The sequence below is a fragment of the Gobio gobio genome, assembly GCF_949357685.1.
Source record: "Gobio gobio genome assembly, chromosome: 8".
Lineage (NCBI taxonomy): Eukaryota > Metazoa > Chordata > Actinopteri > Cypriniformes > Gobionidae > Gobio > Gobio gobio.
This window is the reverse complement of record NC_137114.1, coordinates 19,775,430-19,803,240: the sequence shown is the minus strand read 5'-3', so window position 1 is coordinate 19,803,240 and position 27,811 is coordinate 19,775,430. Positions and strand designations below refer to the sequence as shown.

The window sequence follows — 27,811 nt, the reverse complement described above, 5'->3', positions numbered from 1 at the left end:
TGTCTAACCCTCCAAAATGCTGGTGAACAGGTTCAGCAGGTTTAGATACATTTGTAAAATGTGCAGGCATCAAAGAGGGACTGATATTTTTTTTTTTTGTATTCATTGCCTTTCTTGTTTCATCAATGCCTTTTACACAAATACATTTTCCCCAGGAACACATTCTCAGACAATCTGTTGCATTCCTAGCAGCGTTATCTGAAGAATCTGCATTGACCTGGAAACGGGGTCAGTCTGTAATCCATCAACTTGAATCACATGCCTCAGCTCGTACAGTAACGCTACGTTGTGAATTGATTTACACCACATCCCAGAATACACCGGGGCTGACATAACCGTGTGCTTCACATGCCTTTTGTTATGAGCGAGAGCTGTCTTAGGAGTTGTTTTAGCACTAGAATGAGGGTGTTTGACATTATAGACGTGATAAAGCGCAGCACTAAATGCCTTGTTCAGAATGCTGTTCCAAATCTGGCCAAAGAGCTTGTTTTTATTAGCTATGTGACATGTCTTCCTTTTTTATTGCCATTGTTTATATATATTTATTTTGAGTTAGCCTAAAAAAGCTGGGTCGTCCTGTCAGAAATGTTTTGAACAGTGTGCAGGTGTTCTGTTTTTTTATGTTATGTATATATTTTCTGCACTTTTGAAATTATAGTTTGTTGTTGACTATGCAGCAGAGGTTGGAGTATGTCACACGTGTGCAAGTCACAAGTCTTAACCTTCAAGTCTCAAGCAAGTCCAAGTCAATTTTTGTGAGAATCAAGCAAGTCATACAAATGTTTGATGATTGAACTGAATTGATATATTACAATAAGCTCAAACTACAGTAGTTATGGACTATGGGAGTTTTATTTGCAACAAAAATTGCAATATGCATTTCTACTCAAAAGGTGTCCACATACAGCCGAGTTGTCAATACAATAAAAATCTAAAAATTAAAACTACATAGCCTAAAATGTACATGTAACTGAAATTAGGCCAATATATTGGGTGAGATACGTTCTCTTTGTATTATTAGATTTTTCTCTCTCCTGCTATTCCTGTACAGCGTGACCAGGTGATTGTGATATGACTAATAAACTTAAGAGAACTCCGATTGTGTGTTGCTCACACCCTGACGAAGGCTCATTAACACGTCGGTGTGCAGTACTTGTTACCTGTTTTTAAAATATTAAAGCCATGCTGAAATAAAGGCTTTTTATATTTCTTCAATAATAGTTGATTGATTTTAGGGGCGTAGCCATCATTTCTAAAGTGAGGGGGACAAAATGTTAATGGTTTTATTTTGTATTTTTTTGCTTAATTGGCTTAAAATGCTATTTATGTAAGCTATCTGGGTCTTTTTGATCCCAAATTAAGTTTGCTGAAATAAAAAAAAATAGACAAAATGTAATATTACTCACTTTAATCATGTTTTACTAAAATGTTTTACATTTGTGCAGTGTTGGTGGGATTTAAGCATTTTTTTTATTTATTAATTTAAATTTAAATCAATGGGAGACTGTAAAATGTACTTTTTGTTACATAATTGTCAAAAATCAGCTCCATTTCAGAACACACACAGAAATGGGGTGACTTTAACCCAGCCGTCCAATCACAAATACAACACTGACCAATCGCCAGTACAATGTCAACAGTTGACAACAAGCATAAATGGAGCAAAATGATTGAAAACAAGAGCCAGAGCAAATACTTTATATTGTGTCGACATTTTTATATAGAAACAATACAGAAACAATCTGTGAACTGAGATACTAGTAACACTTCCGCGGATATTCCGTATAACACACACACAAAACGCTACGCTGGCGAAACGCTCAACTCCGCAAAACTAGTTAATTATTCAACAATAAAAATATCATATACAGTTATCCATCATTGTGCAACACAAGTCTGATACCACACTTCAACTTGCAGTGCTTGACGGTTTCGTAGTTAAGAGTTAGTTTTTTTTTTTGCAATATTGAACTCATCTTCACGACCTCTTCGTATGAAAATGAAGGATACAGATGCCTGGAACAAGCCATGATCAGTGAGGGACTGATTACCATGGAAACTTGGTGTAGCGCCTTCCATTTTCATTCACGTCTGTCTCTTACGTTAGCTCTCTCTGCTTGCCTGCTGCGTCACGTGGTTAAGTTGCGGTGCGTTCTAAAACAGATATTTATTAAACAAAAACAAGTTATTTCGAGTCATCTAACTCAAGTCCGAGTCAAGTCTCAAGTCATGAATATCAAGTCCAAGTCAAGTCTTTTATTAATATTTGTCCAGCAAGTCTCAAGTCCTAAAAGTGCGACTTAAGTCTGACTCGAGTCAAGTCATGTGACTCGAGTCCCCTACCTCTGCTATGCAGACATACTCTAACACTCGCAATGTTGAACTTATCTGCAATTACTAGGGATGTATAATACATTTTTAATGCAATGTTTATCATTATATCTTGTTTGAACTAGAACATGTATTATCAGTATCAGTTTTTAATTATTGGATATCAGATATTTAGTTGGGCAAGCCCATTTTCCCTATTTTTATATTTAATTTGGCCATCATCCAACACTTACTTAAAAATATTTTTAAAACACTAATCATTTAGTAACTTTTTTTCTTACTTTATAATGTTGTGATGCCGGAATTCACTTGTAGCATTTAAAATGACTGAGTTTAGTTTTTAGTTTTTAAACAAAAATATAGTATACATTTGCCATTCATCAGCCACAACATGAAACTAGTTATTGGCTTATCGGTGTTCAGAACTGAAAATTTGTTACATATCTAGCAATAATGTCTCAGAAATTGTCATGGAGTTTACAAGAGATGTGCATTTTGCTCATTTTGAGTGCTCACTGCTCATGTTTTTGTTTTTTCCCCACGATTATTTGAATTGTCGGTTTATGTACACCTACCAATCAAACGTTTGGGATCAGTATGAGTTAATATTAAAGGAAATTATTATTTATTCAGCAAGAATGCATTAAATTGATCATAAGTGAGTAAAGGATCATGTGACACTGAAGACTGGAGTAATGATGCTGAAAATTCAGCTTTGCCATAACAGGAATACATTACATTTTAAAATATATTAAAAGAGAAAACTGTTATTTTAAATTGTAGTAATATTTCACAATATTACAGTTTTTACTGTAGTTTTGATCAAATAAATGCAGCCTTGGTTGAGCATAAGAGACTTCTTTCTAAAGAACTTTGCATTGTAGTGTATGTTCTAATTAGATGGATGTGCATTATGGATGTGTCTCTTTATTAGTCAGAGGAGTGTAAGAACCTGAACTATCTATAAACTTCTATAATCTCACCTCTTTAAATCCAGCAACCTTAATGTTTTTAGGCATTTGCTTTTGACATTCCCTGCTCTGGCTCCTATTAATGTTCTGCTGTCAGCCATCATTGAGACCATCCACTCAGAGGAGTCAAAGACAGACTCGATACTGGAGAGAGTGTCTGTATGTGGCAGATCTCATTGTGTAAGTTGACTCTGAAGAGGTCTGGCTCCTGGAAACCAGGGCGACGGTGCAGGCTGCTTGTGACAGCCCAATACCACCCTACCGGTTTACTGACACCGATTCCAGCTGCCCTGGTACCTCGGGACAATGCCTCCATCAGAAACACATCTCAGTTTTTGTTAAATCGCTGACACAGTTGACAGGTTTTAAAAGCCTATGCTTCAGTGTTTAACAACAACATTTGAATAATCTGTCTCCAGAGTGTTCCATCAAAGCCTTCTGCTTTCGTTAAAGCCATCGTGCAGCTGTTATTGCACATGGTCTAGACATTTAGCTTGTGGTTCGCATGTTGTGATGCAGGTTTAACCAAGGTTTCACTTTGCAAAAAGTGTTTTAGTAAGTGGGATTTGGTTCTCAAAGCTTTCGACCTCATGCAGATCAAGCTCTTTGTTTTTCTTTCTTTTTTTTTTGTGCGGTCGTGCTCCCTAGAGGGTGGGTAGTTGAGAAGTTCTTTTCCATCTCTCAACGAAGACTTAATTATTTAATCATGGATATGTACAGATAGAGTAAGAAATTGAGTCAGCCAGGGTCAGGACTGTGTCCCCGGGGCTGTTGTTAGGCTAACTGTCTTACCCAATGGCGCAGATGTGGTAAGTATTGCAGGACTGAAACCGCATAAGCCAATGCAACCCTACAGTTAGAGTTGTCAAACGAAAGTACCGGTAGCACCGAGTACCAGGTATATTTGGTACCTGCTGATAGACGTGCTTCAAATGCTCTTTTTTTTCTTTTTTTGAGTGTCAAAGGTTATATGTTTTTATAAGCGTTGAGCATTTTAGCTCATCACAATCATATCTGTTGAGTGCGTGAACGCAATGGCCAATCAGAGGTGCTAGTCAGTTAGACAGAATCTGCTTAACACCACTAAAAACGCACAAGGTTTTGTTCAACGTGAGCCGCACGTTCGCAAATCTTTCCATTATAACCAACAACGTGTAAATACAATGTAAATAAGAGGTTCACTGTACAATTAAGACGATTATTACGAGTACAGAATTCGGTGAGCTTGCACTTTAGAGATTGACAGCCTTAGTGATTATACAGGGAGGGTCTTCTCTTGCTTCGTTTATTACCCAATCACAATCTGAAGTTTTTCATTCACAAGTACACTGCAAAGTGCATGGGTTGACAACCATTTGTGACCCGTGTTGGACAAATGAGTCCCAATGAGCACATTTACAAACATTATTTTTTATAGTTATAATGTAGGTTTACATTCTCTATTTAGAAACCGTCAAAATTATATATGACTTGTAAGACAAAAAAATTACCACTAGATCTATTTGAAGTTGATACCAAGCAGGGCGGGGCCAAGAGCCGTGAGAATGGTGCGATGCCGGAGACGTGATAAAACAGTAATTTTGGTTAAAGATTTACAGTACAATTTTTAAACCTGTTACAAAAGTGGCTTGAGCACTTGAAAACCAAATCCACTAGATAGTGCACACGCGCCAAACACGTCTTTCCGCACTCATGGCCAAAGGAGTATACTTGTGCTTGTGCACGAGACGGAGCGGAACGTGGAAAATGAAGTATTCCCGGACCCAGCTGCCCATGTAAACAGCTTACTAGGTTTTGAAACGGACATTGTGAACTGATTCTCTCTGCCTGTTCTAGTGTAAATCTTTGTGTAAAAAAAATGTCCATGATCATTTTGGTAGCATGCAGTGACATGCAGGTATATTTACTGAAAGTGTCTTATTAGAAATGCTGCAAACAATGTGTTCGTTGATCAGTTCATAGTGTCCTTGAGAAAAACGCTTAACCCTGGGTTATTCCTAGGGTTTGCTAAAAGAGTACTTGTCTGAAGTATGTACTGGTTTCTGTCTCTCACAGTGAACCGACATAACCATCTGAAGGACTTCATGCTGGTGGTGTCTATAGTCATCGGAATGGGAGGTGTCTGGTTTGCTTACATCCAGAACCGGCACTCCAAAGACCACATGAAGAAGATGATAATAGACCTTGAGAGCCTCCATCGGGCAGAGCAGAGCCTTCATGACCTACAGCAGAAGTGAGAACCTTTCTTTATTTTTAGATTCTGTGTGAGAGACTCTGTGGTGGCTCTCGGAGCCCTTGGCTCTGGTGTAAGGCATTGCTTTGTCAGTCGATGTCTTTGGCTGATGGAGTGTGTCTTATGCCATGACCAACCACAAGTTGCATAATGTTAAACTTAAGTTTGTGAACTTTTGGTAACTTGTGTAGCTTGCTTCGATATTCAAAATGACCGGTGTATGAAGTAACCTAGACCTCCAGCTGAGCCTTGTACTCCAGTTTATGGGGGATGAAAATACTGAAATGTGTTTTAAGCTCATCAAGTGAGGATGGCATTACGAATGTATGATTTGCAGTCACTGTCTAAATGGAGTTCCTATGAGCTTTGATGTCAGATAGATTGGTCACTGTTTTTACAGTGTTTAGTGACCCTGGGCTTCCCTTGTGAGGGAACAGGATATGGACCCGCATGGGAATAATCTGCTAGAGAGAACATCTGTTTGAGAAAGAGAGGAATGAAGAACTTAATTTCAACACTTATTTTCTTCTTCAGTTACATGTTTGCTAGCGGTGTAAATCGGATGGTTCATCACGATATACGATTTGATATCAATTCTCATAGCCAGCTATACCATATTCAGCATCGTCAACTTGTGATCGGATTGACAAAAATGCTATTTAATACCAAGTGTAAACGGCCTAGATTTGTCTTATGTTGATGAAGTTCTGTTCCCAGGCTCTGATGATTTCATGATTTTGTACGATAAACTGACAAATGAAAAGTGCATGTTTGTTCAAATATCAACATTCAGTTTTGTACATTTAGTAAACATTAAAGTAATACCTTGTGGTATTTGAAATGTCAAATGAAACTTAACCTAGTTGTTACCATTCTTGAAGGCATTATTATATCCCAACATATATACAAATATTTATTTTGATATGGTATTATACAACTTTTGTTGTCTTAAAGATGACTTAAAACTGTACAAAAGCATGTTCTCAAACTGGAAAAGGCCATTGCTCTCTGAGAATATTTACCAGCCAGTGTTGAGTACATCAGATGGCTAACCGTTGCACGTATGCTGAGACTCTTTAGGAATGTGGGAACGCGGATAATGCTCTGATCCCTCAATACCAACCCTCTTCCGGCAGCTTCCTGTTGAAGTCCTCATGCAGACTCATAGTCTGTCACCTTTAAGCGAAAGACACAGGAGACCACGTGTCCGGAGGGGTCTGTGTATCCCTTAAACATGTGAATGAAGTGTGAGAGCGTGTGTGAAGGGGACAGGGCAGTGGAAACTATGCAGAGTGTGTTTGTTACAGTGGCGGACGTCCAGCATGTTGTGTTCTGTCACAACCAGCCGAGTCACTGGGTCACGTCTCTGGTGGTTGGTGGGTGAGAAGCCCACAGTGCTCCGGTCAACCCTGAGGGAGGTGATTAACCCCTGGGTACTTTGAATCATCTCAGCTTAAACTCAAGGATAAAAATAAAATGAATGCCGCTGCCAGTTATGTCACACATGAACGCTGGTCCTTGTGGGCTGTCCTTTCATAAAAATACTTTTTTTTTTTGACGTAGGCTTGTTTTGGGAAAATGTTTTAGATAAAACGAAATGTCAGTTTGCCTTTTAAGCAATCTACAGTGGCCGTTTGCATGTAGGCATTTTTTTTTTTCTCCATTTGAGACGTATTGTAAATGCTTATCAAGGCTGCGGCAGTTGAGTCAGGCTTTCCAGCAGTTTCCTGTGTAGGTGTGTTGATGCATTTCACACCAGACAAACCTCTTCATGAACGCTGCCAAATTACCAAATGCGAAATCCCGGTCTATTCACTCGGAGTCAGAAATTATGCATAATGTAAACTGCCCTTTTTGCATGGCAGTTTACAATTCAATTTGATTAGAATCGCATGTTATAAACTAAAGTAGAAGTTAACATTTGCAGAAGAAAACGTTTGATGCCTGTCCATTGAAAACGCACTACCACAACTAGGGTGTTTTGTGTGTGTGTGTGTGTGTGTGTGTGTGTGTGTGTGTGTGTGTGTGTGTGTGTGTGTGTGTGTGTGTGTGTGTGTGTGTGTGTGTGTGTGTGTGTGTGTGTGTGTGTGTGTGTGTGTGTGTGTGTGTGTGTGTGTGTGTGTGTGTGTGTGTGTGTGTGTGTGTGTGTGTGTGTGTGTGGCATTGCTTTCCATCTGCTTTAGTGTGTCACTGTTTAGTGAGGTTGTCGGGTCATTCTGGGTAGTTGTAATGTCATTGGTAGGTTGTTTAAATCATTATATTATGGCCCAAGTCAAAAAGGGGGCGGGCGTCAAGGGGGGCGTTTACATGACACCGTTTTCAACTAAAAATTGAATACTTTTTATACGTTTTCCCCGTTCATTTACACGACAACAGCGTTTTGGGGGCCTGAAAACACAAATTTACCATTAAACCGATACCATTAAAAGAAAATATTATTGATTCATCTCATATAGAATGCGTTGCCTTAAATAACCTGTTAACAAAGTGCTTCAGTTTACCGGTGAAGTGCAGCACATGCAGTTTAACTACAATTGGGACGGTCATATTACATAACATATATAATGAGAACACAATATTGTAATAAAACGCTGTGAATTCTTTGGTTTGAGTTGTTAAGGAATGTTTGTGTTTGAGACGAGCGCACATGTTGACTTTCTTCGAGATGATTTCTTGTCCTCTTCCACATCTTTCACATGCTTGTTTGACCCTCGTAAAATCAGACGGGAGAGAATGTTCTCCACATGCACAACAGTGCTTATCTGAGGCTGCATGTGCACAAGGAAGAAAAGAAAAGAAAAGTTTAATTAATCACTGGGTGCATATTGTCTTTTGTTTTCATAGTCGTACTTTCACCAGCTCAAACGAATGTTCTTTGCAAAGATGGCGAGTCAGACTAAATGTTTTGTTTGTATATATAAAAGCTGGTGTATGAAAGATTGGAAAACCAGTTAAAACTTTAGATCTCTGACTATGCAATCATTACATGACATGCCAGTGACACTTTAAGGTGACGTAGTGACACGTTACTAGTGGTGTCAACAATAATCGGTTCAGCGATGCATCGCAATGCGGGGCATGCACGATTCAGCATCGATGCGGCAAAGTGCCATAATCGATTATGTCACCGTTTATTTTCTGGACTTGAGTTGGACAATAAAGTTGTGAAGTTTCAATTATTTCCAGGGTCATAACAACAACAATCAAGATGGCTGAGGCGGAGGGAGATGACCGCGATAGACGGGTATTAAAAACGCACCCAAAGCTTGGAAAGCGGACATCTGGGCACATTTCGGATTCTGACGCCGGCTTCACACCGCACGCGGAGCGGTGGGTATGGAGAGCCGGAGCCCGCGCCCCCATTGTGGATTCACACTGGCAGCGTTTGTCTCGCGCGGATATTGCAAATGCAGACAAATATTGTACATTATGTCACATTTACGGTCTTCTCCTCCGAGCCCCGTCTGTCTCGTGCTTTGATTTATGATGGGCAGCATATGTTGCAAATGCGACCGTGTTCCCCTCAGTCCCAAACAGACATGCATATAACTTGTTGTATATAAGTAGTTCACATGATAAATGTAAGTTAACATTAAAGTGAATATATGCTTCTAGTTTTAATAATTTAAACAGGCTTTTGAAGTTTGGGCAAAAACTTCTGGCAGTGTTGTGTTTTTAATTTTTATTAACAGCTCTGGATGTCATATGGTGATTGTGAAACACACGGGGCACTTCACTACATGATTTCATGGTGGAATTTGTTATTTTCCATGTTAATCTGGTCAGTTTTGATCAAGAACAATCCACTGTGGCTTTAAATCAGCGTGAGCAGCGCGGCAAAAATAGACTCGGCGTCGAAACGATCGCGGCACTGCTGCTTCTCCTCCTGCGATGCGCTGCCGCGCCGCCTCTGCGTGCGATGTGAATGCTCTAATCTGTTAACATGGGCGCCGAAAAAAATATGCGCTGCTTACGCCCTGCTAACGCGCCTGCCACACTAAAATCAAGCACGAGAATTGACGAGTCGCTAGTGTCAACGTTACTGTGTGTGTTGCACTGAATATTTTTATTGCTGGGTGCCTGGGTGGTGGTTGTTGTTACAATAGTGTGACTGTAATTACGGATTAATATTTGCACAGGAGTTCATGAAGTGCCCTGTCTCAAAGCTTTTTACTGTACCATTCAATTTTATTTTATTTAATGACATTAATGTCAAAGATACAGGAGAGTGATAATACACACATAGCAGCCAATACAATCTGTTGTTCAATATCTGACTGCTTGTATTGCCTCATGACTGATTAAAAATTTGCCTTGTTGTGTGCAGTAGAATTTTGATGCATCGCAATGCATCGTAGAATCGAATTGAATCGAATCGTTACCTGGTGAATCGTAATCGAATCGAATTGTGAGGGCAGTGCCAATGCACACCCCTACACGTTACAACATGTACTTATTACAGTAATAACACTAAATGATGCATAATTGCACGTAACTAACCCTGAACTAGTGCTGGGCGGTATGACCAAAAATGTATATCACGGTATTTTTCTAAATTATATCGGTTTCATGGTATATGACGGTATTTTTTCCCCTATGCATGACAGGGTGTTAATCACATTTTCTACTGATTGAGAGAGGAAATACTGCAGGAGATTGCAGTGTTTCCCCTACAATGTATTCACAGCGGCGCACCGCCGCCGCTGGATTTTCAGCGCCACTGCAAAATTTTCATGATCAGTAATATCACGACATTCACTTACACACTGTAGAAGAGAGAGAGAGAGAGATTGACGATGGCCAGAGAACTAAACAAAAATGAAGTCTGCTTACACTTTAGGGCTGTGATATTAATCTTATTTTATTTTTGCTTCCAAGGATTATAAAAAGATGTGAGGTAAAACTATTATAAACTATGCTCGCGCATCGTCTAGCACAGCTTCCTTCCCTTCATAGCGCGCGCTGGCATTTTTCCCCAAACATGCATTTAACGTCAGACTCAGCACAATCGTTGATAGTTGTCAAATGCACTCTCCACTTTGGCTAAATTGCAGAACGTGTTTGATTAAATGAAAAGCACAACAATCCGCGCAATAGACGCTGTTTCCAAGTTCAAGGCGGGGGTGTGTGTGTGTGTGCGCGCGCACGATGCGAAACGGACCGACTTGCACATATGCTTCGTGTGCGCGACTAAACCATCAAATACACAACAAAATAGCCTATATCTCAAAATGACAGGCTTGGAGAGTATTCACTTAAACACAGTTTAGCTTAAATGGGCGTAAATAGTTGGGAGAAATTAATGGGAGAATGATATCATTAGATCTGTATTCGGTCTTAAAGGGGCAGCATCTAATAATAAACCTGGTGACGATTGAGCCATTTATGTGAATCAAACAACAAAAGGCAAAGAGAAAATTACTTGCAGCTCCTGTATGATATGTGATGCTCTTAAAAATATATATCTAAAAACATCATGTAATTTTTCACAATGTTAGGCTACTGTTTTTTTTTTCTCTGTGTTTTTGATTAAATAAATGCAGACTTGATAAGCATGAGACTTTTTGCAAAAACATAAAATAGTATCCAAACACTTTTTTTATTTTTTTTATTTTTACATATTGCCCCTCTCTTACATTTGAGCCCTTGCCCCTTAGGAATTTTCTGCACGTCCCTGCAGGTTATTGAAGTAAAATAGGCTATAAGTCACCTTTTAAATTAATGTTTAAAAGTTTAATTTGGATTTTAATGGTCAAAATGTCTATTTCTATCCACAAAACTTGCCAGGAGTCAAGGTTTAAATTTTTCTTTTCTTTTTTCGGAGGTGCATGCCCCCTGACCCCCCGACGTGCGTCTTGGTAACAACCTCCGGCACGTAACAGCACCGCTGCTGGAAAAATTTCTAGGGGAAACACTGAGATTGACTAGAATGCCCTGTTTTACTGTCATGATGAGTGAATATTGTAGAAAAACTCCACACTAGAGTTAATACAGGTGTGCAAAGCCCCACAAAATGATGCTATGGAGAGACAACAACCAATAAAACACAGACCTGCAACACACTCGTACTTACAGACACCTGAATATAAAAATTTGAGTTGAGGGCACCTTAAGCATTTTAAAAATCTAACCTTACAACAAACTGCCAAAACGAGGAGAAACGTGGATATTTGCAATACATTTATAAGAGCACTTGCTGAACGAATGACACACATCAGTTTAACACAGAAAGAATAAAGCAGTTACTTTTTTGCCCATTCTTCTTTGAATTGTCAGTTTGTTAATTAACTTACATCATTGTCTTTTGTGTAGCAGAATAATCCATCGTGTCAGCGCGTTCGTGATCAGACGTATGGTTGTATCAGTGTATTCAGTGCATACATTTCATTATAATAAGACGTGATGAAATATGCGCGCATACACGCTTCTGGTTCATGTCTAGACCACTAGAGTATATGAAATATGTCCATAAAAAACTTAAACGCGCTCGCTCCGGCCTATACATGTGCTATATGATCCATGTGGTGAGTGTTGTTAAACCCATCCCATAAAAAAATAAATACCGGTATTTGGTATGAACTGGTATATACCGCCCAGCACTACCCTAAACCAAACGATAACTGTAACTCTATAGCTTATTGATATCACTCTGTACTTATTTGAATAAGTACAATGTAACTACGTCACCTTAAAATAAAGTGTAACCAACTTGCCTTGCTGGTTATTTGTTGTTGGCTTGTAGGGCTGAGGTCCCGTTACTTGTTTTGGAGGATGGTGAATGGCAGAGGTCAGGGTTGGGGGTCTTAGCTGTAGGTTCAGATCACCTTACACTAGTCCTTCACTCAATGAAAAACCTCTCCCCCAATCCACCTGTTTCTCTTTCCGTCAGGCCTCCGAAGCCTTGCCTGCCATCTTCTGGATGCCAACGAAACGGCATGAGTCATTCAACAACCGGATCTAGTCTTTTTTTAGTCAGTAGGGTTTAAGAAATAAGTCGATTTGATTTAAACTTGGTACCCATAATCCTGGAGGGATTCATATTATGTCTTGTGAGTCAGTCCAGTGTCCCCTAAACCGCTGTCATTCAATACTTCAAGCGAAGCCCCCTGACAGATAAAGCCTCTTCCTTTAAGGGAAGATTGATCTTGGGTTTTATATAGACACCACTGATCGAATCAGGGGCCTTGCATTTCCTCTCTCTTACGCCAGGAAAAATCGCTAATCCCGTCATAGCTCAGGAGAGCCTAGACTTTGGTTGTCAGTTATTTTTCCACTCCCCCTTCCTGCTTATTACATCATCATCATCATCATCATCATCATCATGATGATGACGCCTCCGTGTTTTGCAGTCAGAGTTTCCTGTGAATGTAGTTTAGTTTAGAAATGTGTGTGAAAATGTGTACATAGAGGAGTATGTGGTTTCTTTAGAGCTTTTATCCTGCTAATGGGCTGTTTATAATGGATTTTTATGATGACCTGATGTGAACTTTTGTTTATGAGTGTGTTTCCAATTACCAAAATGTGTTATTGCAGTTAGTGATTGACCAATATATCAACCAGGCCAATTATCACTTTTTTTCGAACTTTTCAAAATCACTTTAACTAGTAACAGATTTCCATTGTGCTCTACGATGTTTGGACGCCAGTGTATATAATAGCCTGTTCTCTAGATATCGGCCATTAATAACGCATATCTGTTCAGTTCAGTCCTTAGTCGAATAAAGCTCTGTCCAGTTGACAGACTGCAAAGACTTGTAAATCAGCCATATTTGGCTTTACTGTGCTCAAGACCTGCTTTTGAGTTTTGAACCTCAACGACTCGCTGGACCTGAAGCTAAAAAGAGCACCGCTGGGTTTAAGGCTCTGCTTTGATTTTAGTGTTTAGCATGCCTTAGTTTCCCGTCATCAGTTATGTTTTATTTTAGCATCTTAATCCTTGCATTACTCTGCTATCTGTTTGCTGAACTGTAGAGACACAATTTAATTGGCACAAAAAGGAGCGAGACGACGTGATTTGCTAAGAGCTTAAATCCGCTCCAATTTACTGATGCTGAAATGCAGAATTGTTTTTCACAGTGTACTGGTTTTGAATAAAATGGCTCTTGGTCATATAGTTTAAGATTGAACTTTCTGTGTGCGTGCGTGTGTTAACAGTGTTTTACTGGTTTGTAGCAGTTTTGTTTTCTGCAGTGTTTATTTACAACAGTGTATGTACTAGTTCCCGAAGGGATCAGTTAAATAAAGGTCATAAAAACATCCAAAACAGGGCTTTAAATAGTAACGGATATACTCAAATAGAATTTTTTTTTTTTTTTACTTTCAGAAATCACTCTAGTTGTCACGTTAGCCGTTTGGTCATTTAAAAGCCTTTGTTGTGACTTCCGTGATGTGATTACATTTACATTTATGTATTTGGCAGATGCTTTTATCCAAAGCTGCTTGAATTGCATTCAAGCTGTACATTTTATCAGGAATCGAACCTAACACCATGCTCTAATGTGACTCATTTAATGTGTTTTTTCTTTAATTTGTCCCCTCACAGGCTACAGATTGCTCAGGAGGAGCACCGTTCAGTGGAGGTGGAGAAGGTAAACCTGGAGCAGAAGCTGAGGGACGAGATCAACGCTGCCAAACAGGAGGCGCAGCGACTGAAGGAGCTCCGGGAGGGAACCGTGAACGAGCTGAGCCGGCAGAAATACGCAGAGGAGGAGCTGGAGCAGGTAAAAGTCCCCTAATAAAGATGTTCAAGTGTGTTCGTGTTCTAGATCTTGCAAAATGCTGGCATATCTTGATTCAATTAGGGTGGGCATTCTTCACAAAATAATGGAAAGGAAGTGGTTGCAAGATGATCTCAAACGTTAAAGTGACGTGATGTCAAGACCAAGGATAGTAACGGATATACTCAAATAGATTAAAAAACCCTTGATTCTCTTGAGAGATTAAACTCATCCTCCGCATGTAACCCATCCAAGTTAGTGCACGCACATTGGGAGCAGTAAGTAGTTAAAACACACACACTGCGGCATCCAGGGAGCAATCAGGGGTTAGGTGCCTTGCTCAAGGGCACCTCAGTCGTTTCCTGCCAGAATTGAGAATGAAGTTGTTGCTTCAGGTTACAGTCTCTAACCATTAGGGCATTGACTGCCCCCTGTATTGATACTAATAAAACTTTATCAAATGTTATCACTAAAGGAAATGCATGCTGTTAATACCTTTTAGTATCTTCCCAGTGCCGTGGCCAGAGCTGTGGCCTACTTTAACTGAGTAATTACCGCAGTGCTGTTGCATAAGGGGCAGAAGAATCTTTGCAGAACCTGATCAGAGAATTGTAAAAAGCTCCAATATGTCAATGACAGAAAAATGGTTCCTTTTGTGACCATATTTGGTTTCAGTTTGTTTACATAATGTTTCAAAACCCACAAGTGGCATCACTGGACAAAAATAGACCTGAATTGGATTAATTCTTTTGTTTTGTTTTTTGCTGTTGTTGTTTTGTTTTTCTTTGCATAGGCTCCCCATGTTGGCCTATCACAACCCAGGCACTAAGTGGGTATTCTGGGTCAGAGGGTGGCACAAATCTCTGTGGGTTTGAAGCTCATTAGCACTGTTCCATAAAAAAGGGGCCTTTCGGCTCTCCGAGCCCTCAGCCCACTCCCCAAGGCCCTTGTTGGATGAGATCTGTTTATTTACCACTGTAATGGAGGAGTTGATTAATTGTGTTTATCTTAGTAAGGTTAGGCTGTTAAGCTTATTAGTGGCTAAATAATTTGCATCTTGTCTCCACAAAATGTTTCAGGTAGTGTAATTTTATGCTGTTTATTCTCATTAGCGTGCCAAATGAATCATGAATGAGTCATGTAAATTGGCTAATTGTCATAATCACACATGCAAATTAGGGGATACATAGAAGAGGTTGAAAGGTTAAATACTATCTTGCAATTTCAGTCTCCAAGCATTGGGGTTGTTATTTTTATTCTATTTTTATTTTTATGAGTTCTATATAATAAAATAAAAACTAATAACAACTAAAACTGAAATAAAGTAATACACACTATATAGTCTAATACAAATGACAAAAATGCATTGCAAAATTGCACACAAAAAAAATGCAATGAAATTATAATAAAAACAGAAAATATAACAAAAACTAATTAAAAAATATTAATAACTACACTGCCTGAAAAAAGTGTCTGTTTGGATTTAAATAGGCAAATTCTTGAGTCAATGATTGGATCATTATTGCAGTGATTATGTTTCTAGCATGTTATATGTTTGGCAACAGTTCTTCCAACCCTAATTGATGGAGTGTGTAGCTTTTCATTTCTTAAACAACCATGTAGGAAGACGCATCTTGGCCATATTCCAGGATGACAATGTCAAGATTCATCTGGCTCAAATTGTGAAAGAATGGTTGGGAAGGAGCATGAAGAATAATTTTCACACATGAATCGGCACCTCTGAATCCCGACCTTAAATTCTCTGAAAGTCTTTGGGATGTGCTGGAAGAGACTTTACAGAGTGCTGGACTCTTGCATTGTCAGTACAAGGTCTTCTGCACATCTTGATGGAAATAACATCACAACATTTATTTACATCAAAAGATGCATACATTTTTAGTCAAGATCTTGTATTAACAAGAGTAGGGCTGAACGATTAATTGCATTTGCGATAAAATCGCGATATGATAAAACACGATTTCCTAACCGCAAAGGCTGCGATTACAGTCTGGTCACGTGACACGCGAGAGTAAAGTCTGCAGAAGAAGCATCAACTTGGCACGTTACACATATCATATGCCTGGCCTAAAAGGGAAAAAAAAACAGTTTGTCTTTGATCTATCTAATATTGTGTTGTTCATACTATAGGCTACAATAGAGGTGGGAGAAATGATTCTCTCTCCAATGATTCTGGATCGATTCTGAGCTTAGATTTTAACTGCAGGTGGGCGGTGGCGCTGCGTGTGTTTTAGAAACACCCGTATTCTGATTGCTTCCATTATCTCTCTCTCTCTCACACACACAATCACACACAAACTATAAAATAATATTTCATAACGTTCAAAAGGTTGACGGCGTGAATTGCAATGACATTTGCAGGCTTCTTTGCACAGGATATGCGCTGTGAGAAACTTTGCTTGATGTCACGCTTACAGTGTGTGTTCTCGCCCGCCGGTATTTTCCTTACAAATGCTCAACGAAGGCTTCATTCATGTCGTTGGGAATGCAGTGTGCTTGTATATTAAAAAATAAGAAACTCACTGACGGAAGGCTTTCCATTTCAAATGCTCACGCGGCGCTTTGTGAAGAGTGCTCGCGAGCACGCGTCTGTGTGCGTCTCAAAATGCTTTTATGACGCAAAATTAATGTAAACACCATCAGTAATGTCTTAATGAATTAAACAGACAGGGCAAAAACATCTTATATTTCAAAAGAGATTGTGCATTAGTGTGAACGCAGGTCTCCCGCTGTCTATGATGATGTCATGATTAATAATCAAACAACAGTAAAGCTGAGAAAGAGAAAAATCACTCACAGTTCAGAAACTCTTAAATACTGAAAGCACTCTTTGTTCATTGCTTGCAATGTTTTTTTGTTCCTCTTTATGTTTTGCAGCTATATTAGTTTATATATTTATTATTAACATGCAATTGTTTTAATTAAAATGTAATATGTAGTTATTTTAAAAAGCTTCTAATTATAATCATAATAAAAAACATTTTTAAGTTTTCAATAAATTAATAAAATTAATATTAATAATTAATAAGGAAAAAGTGCAAGAATTGTTTTGGAATCGGATCGTGACTACCAGAATCGGAATCGGATCGTACCAATTAAAGATTTCCACCATTACTATACAATGATGTATTGTTGAATAATACAGAAGATAAAGAGTTTAAAATATAATCGCATATTAAATCGCAATATTGGTTAAAAGAAAAATCGCAATTAAATTTTTTTGTTCAAAATCGTTCAGCCCTAAACAAGAGTCCAGCACTCTGTAAAGTCTCCTCCAGCACATCCCGGAGACTTAATTTAAGGTCTGGACTCAAAGGTGCTAATGATTATTCATGCTCTTTCCCAACCATTCTTTCACAATTTGATGAATCTTGACATTGTCATCCTGGAATATGGCCATGATCTTCCTACATGGGTGTTTATGAAATGAAAAGCTACACACTCCATCAATTAGGGTTCGAAGAACTGTTGCCAAACATACAAAATTGTAGAAACCAAATAATCACTGCAATAATGATACAATCATTGACTGAAATAATCTAGGCACTTGCCTATTTAAATCCAAGCAGCCATTTTTTTTGGCCAGGCAGTGTATATAATATACGTATATCATATATATGTATATTATTGATCCTTTCTTTAATTGTCTGATTAAAAAGTGCTTTTGGTTTGCGTTGTATCTGCTTTTTTTGCTTTCTGAACCGTCTCTGGCGCCCCCTGCAGGTGCGTATGGCCTTGAAGAAGGCTGAGAAGGAGCTGGAGTCTCGCAGCAGCTGGTCTCCTCCTGGAGCCCTGCAGAAATGGCTGCAGCTCACTCATGAGGTGGAGGTGCAGTACTACAACATCAAGAAACAGAACGCAGAGAGACAGCTGCAGGTGGCCAAAGACGGGGTGAGCAGAATTTGTCGCAGTCCTTCATTTAGCTAAGATGGAACGATGCTAGAATGTGGTAACCAAGACTGTAAAATAGTTTTAGAATTTGTAAGGGTAATTGAGTGCTAGAAATAGACAATTAAGTATATATTTTAATGTCAGAAAAATAATTATTTTCTGTAATATAGTGTTGCTATACAGTTAGACTCTTCTTTAAGAACCAACAAAAAAAATCTTATGGTTTGGTGAGACAAAACCTTTGCTAGATTTGAGACATCAATAGGTAGGTTTAAAATATAATATAATTCATTATAAAGTATATAATAATAATAATAGTAGTAATAATAATATAGTTTTCTTTAAAAATGTGGCATGGTTTCTTAGGCAGAAAAGATTAAGAAGAAGAGAAATACTTTATTTGGGACGTTCCATGTGGCTCACAGTTCTTCACTTGATGATGTCGATCACAAAATACTTGCAGCCAAGTAAGTCGCATTGTTTTTCTCTTTCTCATTGACATTTCTCTTGATGTATGCCTATTTAAAAACATTGGAAAAATAACCCTAACACTTGTGTCTTTCAATTTTGTGTGTCTTTCTCTCCAGGCAAGCTCTGGGTGAGGTAACAGCAGCTCTGAGAGAGAGACTCCATCGCTGGCAGCAGGTTGAGATCTTAACGGGCTTCACGCTGGTAAATAACCCAGGCCTGCCCTCTCTGGCCTCCGCCCTCAACCTGGACCCCAGCTTCATGGGCGGCCGCAGCACACCTCAGCACTTCTTGTCCGACGACATGGATGACATGGACGAGGACATAGTGGCACCTGGAACACTGCAATGTAAGGGCTTGCCGGACAGCGATAGGGATAAGCCACGGTCAGCCAAAGGCCAGCAAAGACCTTGTGACCTTTTGAGCAGATCCCAAAATCTCTAGCTATTTAGTTTGTCTGTGAGCAAGATCTGTCAGAAACGGTTGTATGCACTGAGTGTGTGTTTGCACAATTCTCATTTACTCTTTCAGTTGGAGTGTTTTTCCCCTCATCTACAGGTCTGTATTGCACAGAGGGGAGTCCTCTGAGATCTCCACTACGCATTGGTGTCATATGTTTTTGAAATAGCAGCTATGCACTCTGTACAGATTTTTTTTCTTCAGTTTATTGTATTGAATTTGATGGAGTAGGCCAGAAGAAGCATGTGTGAGTTAATATTATAGGTCCAGTGGTTGATAGCTGTAATTATGCTTCATCTGAATTTGTGAAATAATGTTATCAAGGAAGCTCGGAAAAGCCACAAAATAGTTGTCTTCCCAGGTGCAAAGCATGAAATAAAATTGGTGTTTATTGGGTCAAGTGTATTAAATTTGATATTTGCATTGCTGACTCCTCCCACAATATACCTGAATTGTTTTATAATAATTTTCGTAGCTATGAAGAACTCGGTTTTAAAGATCAAGGATTCTAAAATCCTCAGTGTTTTGCTCATTGAGCAAAAGCTTTGCCAGGAAAAAAACTGTTCAGTAGCGCTATGTTGGTAGTAAAATGATTAACAGTCGCAACCTACCCTTGCCCCTTGCCCCCTCCAGATGCAGCGTGGCTAATGGGCCGTCGAGCAAGTGATCTCTGGTCTTTGAATTCGGATTGCCAGTCGTTTTGGAAGTACTCTGGTTGGCTAAACTACCATGCCCTTTACCCCCAACCACTCCTCTTACTTCCTCTTGTTTTCCTGAATCACTCTCTTAAAGCGGTATGCTGCCCATTACCCTAGATACTGCAAAGGGAAACTGGACAGAAAGAAACGCTCCCACTTTACACCTCTGTCTTGTACTTATCCACAGCTGTGAAATGGCTTACTTTGAAATGGATGATCTTTTAGCCTAAACTATGCATCACAAAGAAAATTTGTCGATTCATACCATAACTTAATGGAGTCAATATGAAATAAAAAAATAGACAGGGCTCAGTGACAATGATTCAGCGTTTTGAATGAATCGGTTGAATCAAAGATTCAATGGCCTATTTGTAAACGACTCATTCTTGAACTAATCAATTCAATGACTCACTCATTCAGACGGTCACCTGCCGCCACCTACTGACAGTTTAGTTTCATGTTTAAACATTCAAACTTTTCTTATGCGTATATTCAAAAAATATTTAAAACAATCTCATAACATTATTAAATGCAGTTGTAATTTGTCAGTGTAAAGTATTTAATTTGATTGGTAACAGCCCTATAGTAGCTTATTCTGGTTTAATGTATTGATCAAATTTAAGAATATAAAATTAGAGAAGAAGCATATCCTATGTTTAATAAGATTAGGGAAAATGCCCTTTATAAAAGGTTAAAAAAATCACAAATATGCAGATTTAAGATATGTCAAAGCTGATTGAACACTGGTGAGAATATTGCTTCAGAATAAATTATATTTACAACAAATAAAATAAAAATTTCTGGACAAGAAAATGTTTTACAAGGACAAGCACATTAACAGGCTTAATGTCGAGCCCTGATAGACCCTTTTTACTTCCTTAGTACATATTTCTGGTCTTACTGTGAACAGTTTGTTACCATCGTTTACAATAATAAAATGTGTCTTTTTAATGTTTCATCAAAATTTAGTAACCGCCTCTGATATGACTTCACCAGGTCCTTTTACTTTTCACAATCCAATAAAAATGTTCTCGCTGAATATCTTGTTTGGCTTTTAAATATGTTATTGAAGTAAAACGGGTCATGAACGACATTTCATGTTGACTAATAAAAAGAAAAAGAAAAAAAAACGTATATTATTGTACTAAAGAGTATATTATGTTACTGGATAGTTTTTAGTAAACACCCTTTAGCATAGCTAATGCAGAAACATTTGGATCTTACAGTAACGTTAGGCATTCATCACCTTCAACAGAAACGCTACATGAAGAAATGCATGAATGGTTGGTTAGTGACCAAGCTTGTTCACAACTTCCCTTTTGTGTCTGTTTCTGAGAAAACCTTTGAGGCTGTACACACCTGTAGATTTTCCCTTCTTGGCACAAAGTTTCTTGCTTCACCTTCTCCAGCCTGCCACCCGTCACTTGTTATTTTAATGTCTGCATGCTCTGAATCGCTTCTCTGAGTGACCTTATTGTTATGTGCCCCTACAGCTCCCAGTATGATGTCACTCCGGCAACGCCACACTGACCCGCAGATGGCCCTGGGTTCGCAGAGGTTGGTTGAGAGTTGTCTTGCACTTTGTGGGCAAGAAGGGGAGGGTAGCTCATACTCGTCCAGATCTAGGACGATGCAACGCCAGTCACACAGCCAATCTTTCGGGCAGTTTGACTCTATGGGACTGCCTCCGCTTTCCTCAGCTATGTCTCATCCCTCTATCTACTCCGCCGCCTCATCCCACGGTCCCTACTCCTCTTCCGTCGCCACCGCCCCTCATGCATCCCACTATCACTCTTCATATTTCCAGCCCATGGACACCATCCCAGACCTCCCCTATGATGCCAGCCGAGAGCACACCGACCGTCGCCGTAGCTATGGGTATCGCTTCATTCTGTTGTGCTTGTGTTGTGCTTTTCACCTGGCATGATCCTGGGACTTCTTCCAAATCACTTAACAGATCTCTTTTACCTCGCACTTCACACTTTGTGGTGAATCACTACTCTTGGGGTTTGTTGCTGTAATGGGCTGTACTCACTACAGCTCATGACACTGCAGCTTGCAACTTGGTTGTGTTACTTCCTGTGACATTCTAGCTGGTTGCCTAATCTGTTCTTACAACATTTGCCCCTTGTTTTGAACCATTCTCACACATGCATGCCCTGGTCTCTTGAACTGGTGTCCTGCAGACTTCAGTTCCAACCCTAATTAAACTCAATTGTCTGTAGATTGCAAGTAAATCTAAACACTGCAATAAGTTTGTGTTAGGTTAGGCTTGGAAGTTGGAACTAAAGTCCGCAGGACACCAGTCCTCTAGGAGTTGGTTTAGCTCCGACGTGCCACAACACACCTGCCTGGACACCTGCTGATTCAGGTGTGCTTATTTGGGGTTGGTGCTAAACTCTGCAGTACACTGGCCCTCCAGGAGCAGAATTGGACACCATTGATGTTGGGTGTTTCTATAGGTGCTTTTCCACTGCACAGTATGGCTCACTTTTTGCTGCTTTTCCACTGCACAGTATGGCTCACTTTTTGCTGCTTTTCCACTGCATGGTACGGCTCGCTTAAATAGTACCACTCCGGCTGAGGTTCCAAGCGTGCCCTACCGATACTAAAATGTGATCAGATAGTTCAGGGCTCCAGACTGCGACTAAATGGTCGCATTTTGTGACCTTTTTTCCTGCTGGTGCGACTGAATTTGGTTGGAGGTCGCACTGGTGTGCTGATAAGAGCTGCCATTTCTGTTACATATGAGAAACATCGGACGGCAAACGAAACGAAATAGGAACAGAACCGCGCTACTCGTTTGAGCTTTGCTGCGCGGACCGTTTATCAGCTCAGAGAAATAATAGACATCGCAGCGCAAGCTCATACATGGGCGGATCTTGATCACACGATACCGTTACTAAACAGCGCTGGGAGATCCAGTGAGAAAGCTTTTGAATTCACCACAGTATTAATAACATCACTACTGCGAGACCTAGTGGGAAGCGTTTGGTGCAGAATTCTCTGTTATAAACCACAGATATCAGAGCAAACAGAGCTGACGCGGAGACCAGGAGAAACATTCAGGGGTTTCAGTCCACAAATCATAAACATTCACCATGGATTTAATGTAGTAACACCCCATGGTATTGTGGAAGAAACGGTCATATGTTTTTTTTGTGTGTGTTTTTTTACATTATTCATCTCAGGGTTCGTACAGCCTTTTGAGAGTGAAATTCAAGCACTTTTCAAGTGTTTCACACTTTTCCCAGCACTTCAAAGCTCTAAATATTATCCGATTTAAATATTATTTTTAGTGTGATGATTTTTAAAACTAAAAGTGTAAAGGTGCTGGCCACTTCATGGCAAAAAAACATACAAACAAACACTATAATCAGTAGGTGGTGGCATAGGAGCACTTATTTGACATTTCCACTCCTTAATAAATGGAAAAAAGTAGGTAAGTCTCATGAAAAACTAAAACTTTTCTTCAAATTGTGACTGGATTACACAGAAAACAAGTAAAGAGTGTTCCTTTTAGTTCAGTATGATACTATAGAAGAACAATAGTACATTTAATAAGAGTGGAATATTAGAATTTTCCTTATAAAAATGTTTGTTGCACATTACTGTTGTTCATAAAAGTAAAAAAAATTCTGCATAACAAGCTTCAAGCTCAGCGCTTCACTGTTAAATTTCCAATAAACAAACATGTACTATTAGTAACTGCACTTATTGACAAAACAATAGTAATTTTATGATTAAATTAACCTTATGATACATTTTCTTCCGCTGGTGCCACTGCTCTCAAATGTTAGTCTGGAGCCCTGTTTTATTAAAGTGTTTATTTGTAATACAGTGGAAATTAGTAGATTTGGATAGCATGTTGATTTATGGTGTGCACCCCTAAACTTTCTGGTTGTGCCCCTAAAATTTTACTTAAAAAAAACTGTGCTCCTACTGAAAAAAGTTAGTCTGGAGCCCTGTAGTTGGTCAGAGAGAATCATCACTACCAGCGTCATTGGATTTGCGACACGAAACACTAAACCTGTGAACAGCAACAGCCACCGTAGTATAATTTGTTCGCTCGCACAACTTTTTAAAATAAATAAATTGTGGCCAGTAGGCGAGGTGTAGACGTTTCCCTCGTTGGTAGCCAAGGAGCGGATCCAGTGATCATTCTATAATCCCACCCGCTTTAAAGCCGTACTAGCAGCCGAGTCGAGTCGTAACTCGCAGTGGAAAAGCAAAACAAGCCATGCTGTACGCCCTATGTCAGGGGTGTCCAATCCTGTTTCTGGAGGACCACCTTCCTGCAGAGTTTAGCTCCAACACCAACACATCTGGTTGGAAGTTTCTAGCTATCTGGATGACCATAACTGGCTGGTCCAGATGTGTCTAATTGGAGTTGCAGCTAAACTCTGAACACCACTGCTCTATGTATAGCCTGCACTTCTTTAGCTCTTGGCATGTGTTGCTTCAGTTTGGACAACATTTGAGCTCGAAAATGTTGCCTCTGTTGCCTGCTTAACTCTCCGAGGGTTGTACAACTCACTGATGAGTTCAAGTAGCAGTAAATGCAGTGTTATCTTGCATATAACCAGCAAGTTGTCTTGGTTATTTTGGACTGGTCTGATATCTCAAATTTCCCAATGCTAATTTCATCGTTTCCTTCACAGGGACTTGAACCGCTCCGACTCCGATTCCTCTTTGTGTATATCCCAGACCGGCGAACAGCTACGCTTGTCCTACAGTTCCAAAAGCTTTCCCGTGAAGCCTACTTCACTCCTGTATGGCCCCCACTCGCGCTCTGAAGAGGTAGCCCACTCTCACACCCACAATGGAGGCAACCGAGTTCACGACGGGGGCGCAACTCTCGACGGAGTTTCTGATAGTCCCATATTAATGAAGAAGGTGTACGGCATCGAGAAATCTGCCAGCATGAGCGAGATCCTTGGCTCTCAGGCGGTGATGTCTATGTCCGAATCCTCACGCTCCCTAAGCCCAAACTCCACTGAACCCGACACGCCGTCGCCCACTGGACTGACGGAGGTGAAGGCTGGAAACCGTATACCCCAGATCTCCTCAAAAAAGAGCCCCCCAGAAGAAGACAGCGGCTCTACAGGCGAAGACACTGACTCTGCTGCGAGTCGCAAGAAACACACCTTCAAGATCTTCAAAAAACAGAAGAAATAAGGCAACTGGACAACTGTTTCTTTTTTTTCCCCTACATTTATTTTTGTCATCGTGTTGATATAAATGTTTTGATTTATCCCCCCCCCCCCTTCTGGTCAGAAGTTACGGCACAACCAAACACCTTTCCAAGGTCTTTATAGTAATGTTTGCTTTTTCAGAGGAACACTTAGGAACAAGCATGATTTTGGGGGTGGGTGGGAATGAAGCACCAGTGGAAATGGGACTTTTTTTTTTTTTTTTTTGGGAATGTAACTATTTATTCAGCAGGAGAAAGTGCCATACTTTCAAAAGAATCTTCCCTCTAATGGAATTTTTCTTTCCTTGTATACTCCATATCGGTTTGCATGTCTTCGCCTTTGTTTGATTGAACTTTGAATGCTCCTAGATGTTTGCTTGGTTCTTGTTCTCCTTTGCTTAAAACGCAAAATAGCCTGATTCTTTCGTTTCGATCCGCACACTTCTTTGTCTTTTCAAGTTAAAATGAACTGTCAGCTGAATGTTTATCGGTACTCTTTGGTCAGTGTTTGTCGACGGTCAGAGAAACTGTAAAAGGGCTGAACTATTAGTGTGAAACTCCCCTCAAATATTTTGCACTATTTCTAAATGTTGGATTTGTCAGTTTTGTAAAGATTCTTTCGAAAATGCTGGAACGCACTAAATCGTTTACACAAATCAAGACACTGAACGTATCTCCTAAGGCTTCAGGGATTTCTGGGATGTGGAATAATTGAGCGATTCGAATATTTGATCTTTGTGGATCATTCCAAATCATTTAGCAAATACGTGGTGGCTTATGAATATGCACATTAATGTTTTTGAGCTTGTCTGCTGACTGTTTCTGGTGACATCGTCCATGATCCAAGCTCCCAAGAGACCAAAAGGTGAACGCACACCTCACTTTGTTTAAACCAAGTTAAGAAATCTCGTCTTGTATTCAAAGTGCCAAACTAAAGCCACCGTCCTGAAGGTCAGATTTCAGTTTTCTTAGGTCCAAGCTTAAATAGGCTTGCAATAAGGGGCATATTATCCAAATCGTGGTGGGATCGTGGGAGTTGCTACTTCTGAAATGTTTGAGATCCTGTCGATAAAGAATCTTTGTATTAGGTCATAAAATCTTTGATTTCGGGTGCTCTTTTGTAACATTTTGAAGCAGGCTGGACCACACGCAGTTGCTGTTATAATGGAGCGGCTTGCCTTTAAACAGAGATGTTCGGGCAGACGGATTTTACTACTGTGCGTTTTCAGAGGAAGTGGAGACCACTCTCTGTTCTTCTTGTGGTTTACATGATGTTCACTTTAAGATAAACGTTCTTCTCCCAGAGCACTGAAAATTACAAGCACACTTTCTGAAAAGACGGGGGTTAAGGATAAAAAGACTTGGTGAGGGATGTCACTATGCATTTTATTAGTTTTTACCCACAGGCTTTGAAGGTCCAATGTAAACCCGGAGGCAAACCAAAGCAGTGCTGCACGAAACATCACCTGCTTCTTCTGAAATTCGTTTGTGAAAGATGGTACAAGACCACATTTCCAATGTAAATCAACCAATCGATCTTTAACAGGTATAAAACCATGCAGATGTACGTTTCATCTGTGCCTCTTTTGCACGAAGAAGCTCTTTTGTCAGTGAGTATGTCAGTGCGCGTGCGCGTCAGTCTGGTCCAGTAAACTGCACTTCACTGTGTTGATGCATGTTCTCAACACCAGTTCTCAAACACGGAGAGGGAAGTGACGGGAGCCGTTTTAGACTCTGTTCCCATTTAGATATTCCTGTCCACTTCTCCGTTTGAGCTATTTATGCCTATACTGTACAAAGGGAGGTGGAGAAACAAAGTAAAAATGATTATTTTGCATCTTCTGTATTGTTCAAAACTGTAGTCTTCAAATTTTATGGCACTCCTGCATGTAAGCAATAAAAAGTTTTTAAAATGAGCGAGATCTCCATTAATCATTTTATTGTATACTGTCTGTCTGTCTGTCGAAACTTTGAATACTTTTCTTAATCCAGCCTTGAAAATGTACATGTAATATTAGCTGTTGTCACCATGAAAATATGTATTTTATTTATACACTTGTATAAGTACATGGACAAGGTTGGAAAACACTTTATTTCCCAGAATGCCATTATCTTTTGAATTTGTTTTCAAGTACACTCTAAAAAATGCTGGGATAAAAACAACCCAAGTCGGGTTGAAAATGGACTAACCCAGCGGTTGGGTTAAATGTTTGCTTAAAACAACCCAATCGTTGGGTTAGTCCATTTTCAACCCAACTTGGGTTGTTTTTATCCCAGTCATTTTTAGAGTGTATATACAAAAGTAAACACATACATCTCAAAACAACAAAAATACAACTAAAAGAAAAAAATATATAATACAATCAATAAAAAAAAATGCCTCATTCGTCCTTTTTTATACACCGCATGGTCAACTGTACATCATAAAAATGTGTAAATATACATTGTACACACTGTGATGGATTTTAAGACCCAATAGCTGTAAGAAATATCCAAATATTTCAAATCTTTACAAAAAATATATATAAATAGAGGCTTTGTAGACAAAATGTACATAAAAACAGAGAAAAGTAACTTTTTTTAAATAAATGTTACATTAATGATATAATAAATAAATAAAACCTAAGAAATTGATGCGTACAAACAAGCTACATGGACACAATCCCCCAAAAAGTGGGAGACAGACTCATCTTTCACTATGAATTTTAATTCAGTAAATTCCGCTTCCTGTTATTCTTATTCAACTTCTTGTAGGGTGTGGTCAATTTCCTTAAAATAACAACTCTTTAATTAAAAAAAATACTGAGCTAATTCTGAAATTCACAACATTC

At 39.4% G+C, this 27,811-nt stretch overlaps 1 protein-coding gene across 7 annotated transcripts in view; it reads left to right on the top strand.

The window, feature by feature from the left end:
* The window catches only part of stim1a (stromal interaction molecule 1a), an 83,012-nt gene extending 56,115 nt beyond the window's left edge, over positions 1-26,897 (top strand). For 2 of the 7 annotated variants that reach the window (XM_079823642.1, XM_079823644.1), the window contains 8 exons: positions 5,358-5,535; positions 14,078-14,255; positions 17,994-18,161; positions 18,528-18,628; positions 18,749-18,978; positions 19,722-19,802; positions 21,280-21,664; positions 24,448-26,889. In XM_079823642.1, the coding sequence (XP_079679768.1) occupies positions 5,358-5,535; positions 14,078-14,255; positions 17,994-18,161; positions 18,528-18,628; positions 18,749-18,978; positions 19,722-19,802; positions 21,280-21,664; positions 24,448-24,964 (1,838 nt within the window). In that variant the 3' untranslated portion in view covers positions 24,965-26,889. Of the gene's footprint in view, positions 1-5,357; positions 5,536-14,077; positions 14,256-17,993; positions 18,162-18,527; positions 18,629-18,748; positions 18,979-19,721; positions 19,803-21,279; positions 21,665-24,447 lie in introns of all 7 variants that reach the window. The other 5 variants (XM_079823646.1, XM_079823647.1, XM_079823645.1 and 2 more) reach the window with 4 other exon arrangements.
* The last annotated feature ends 914 nt before the right edge of the window (positions 26,898-27,811 follow it).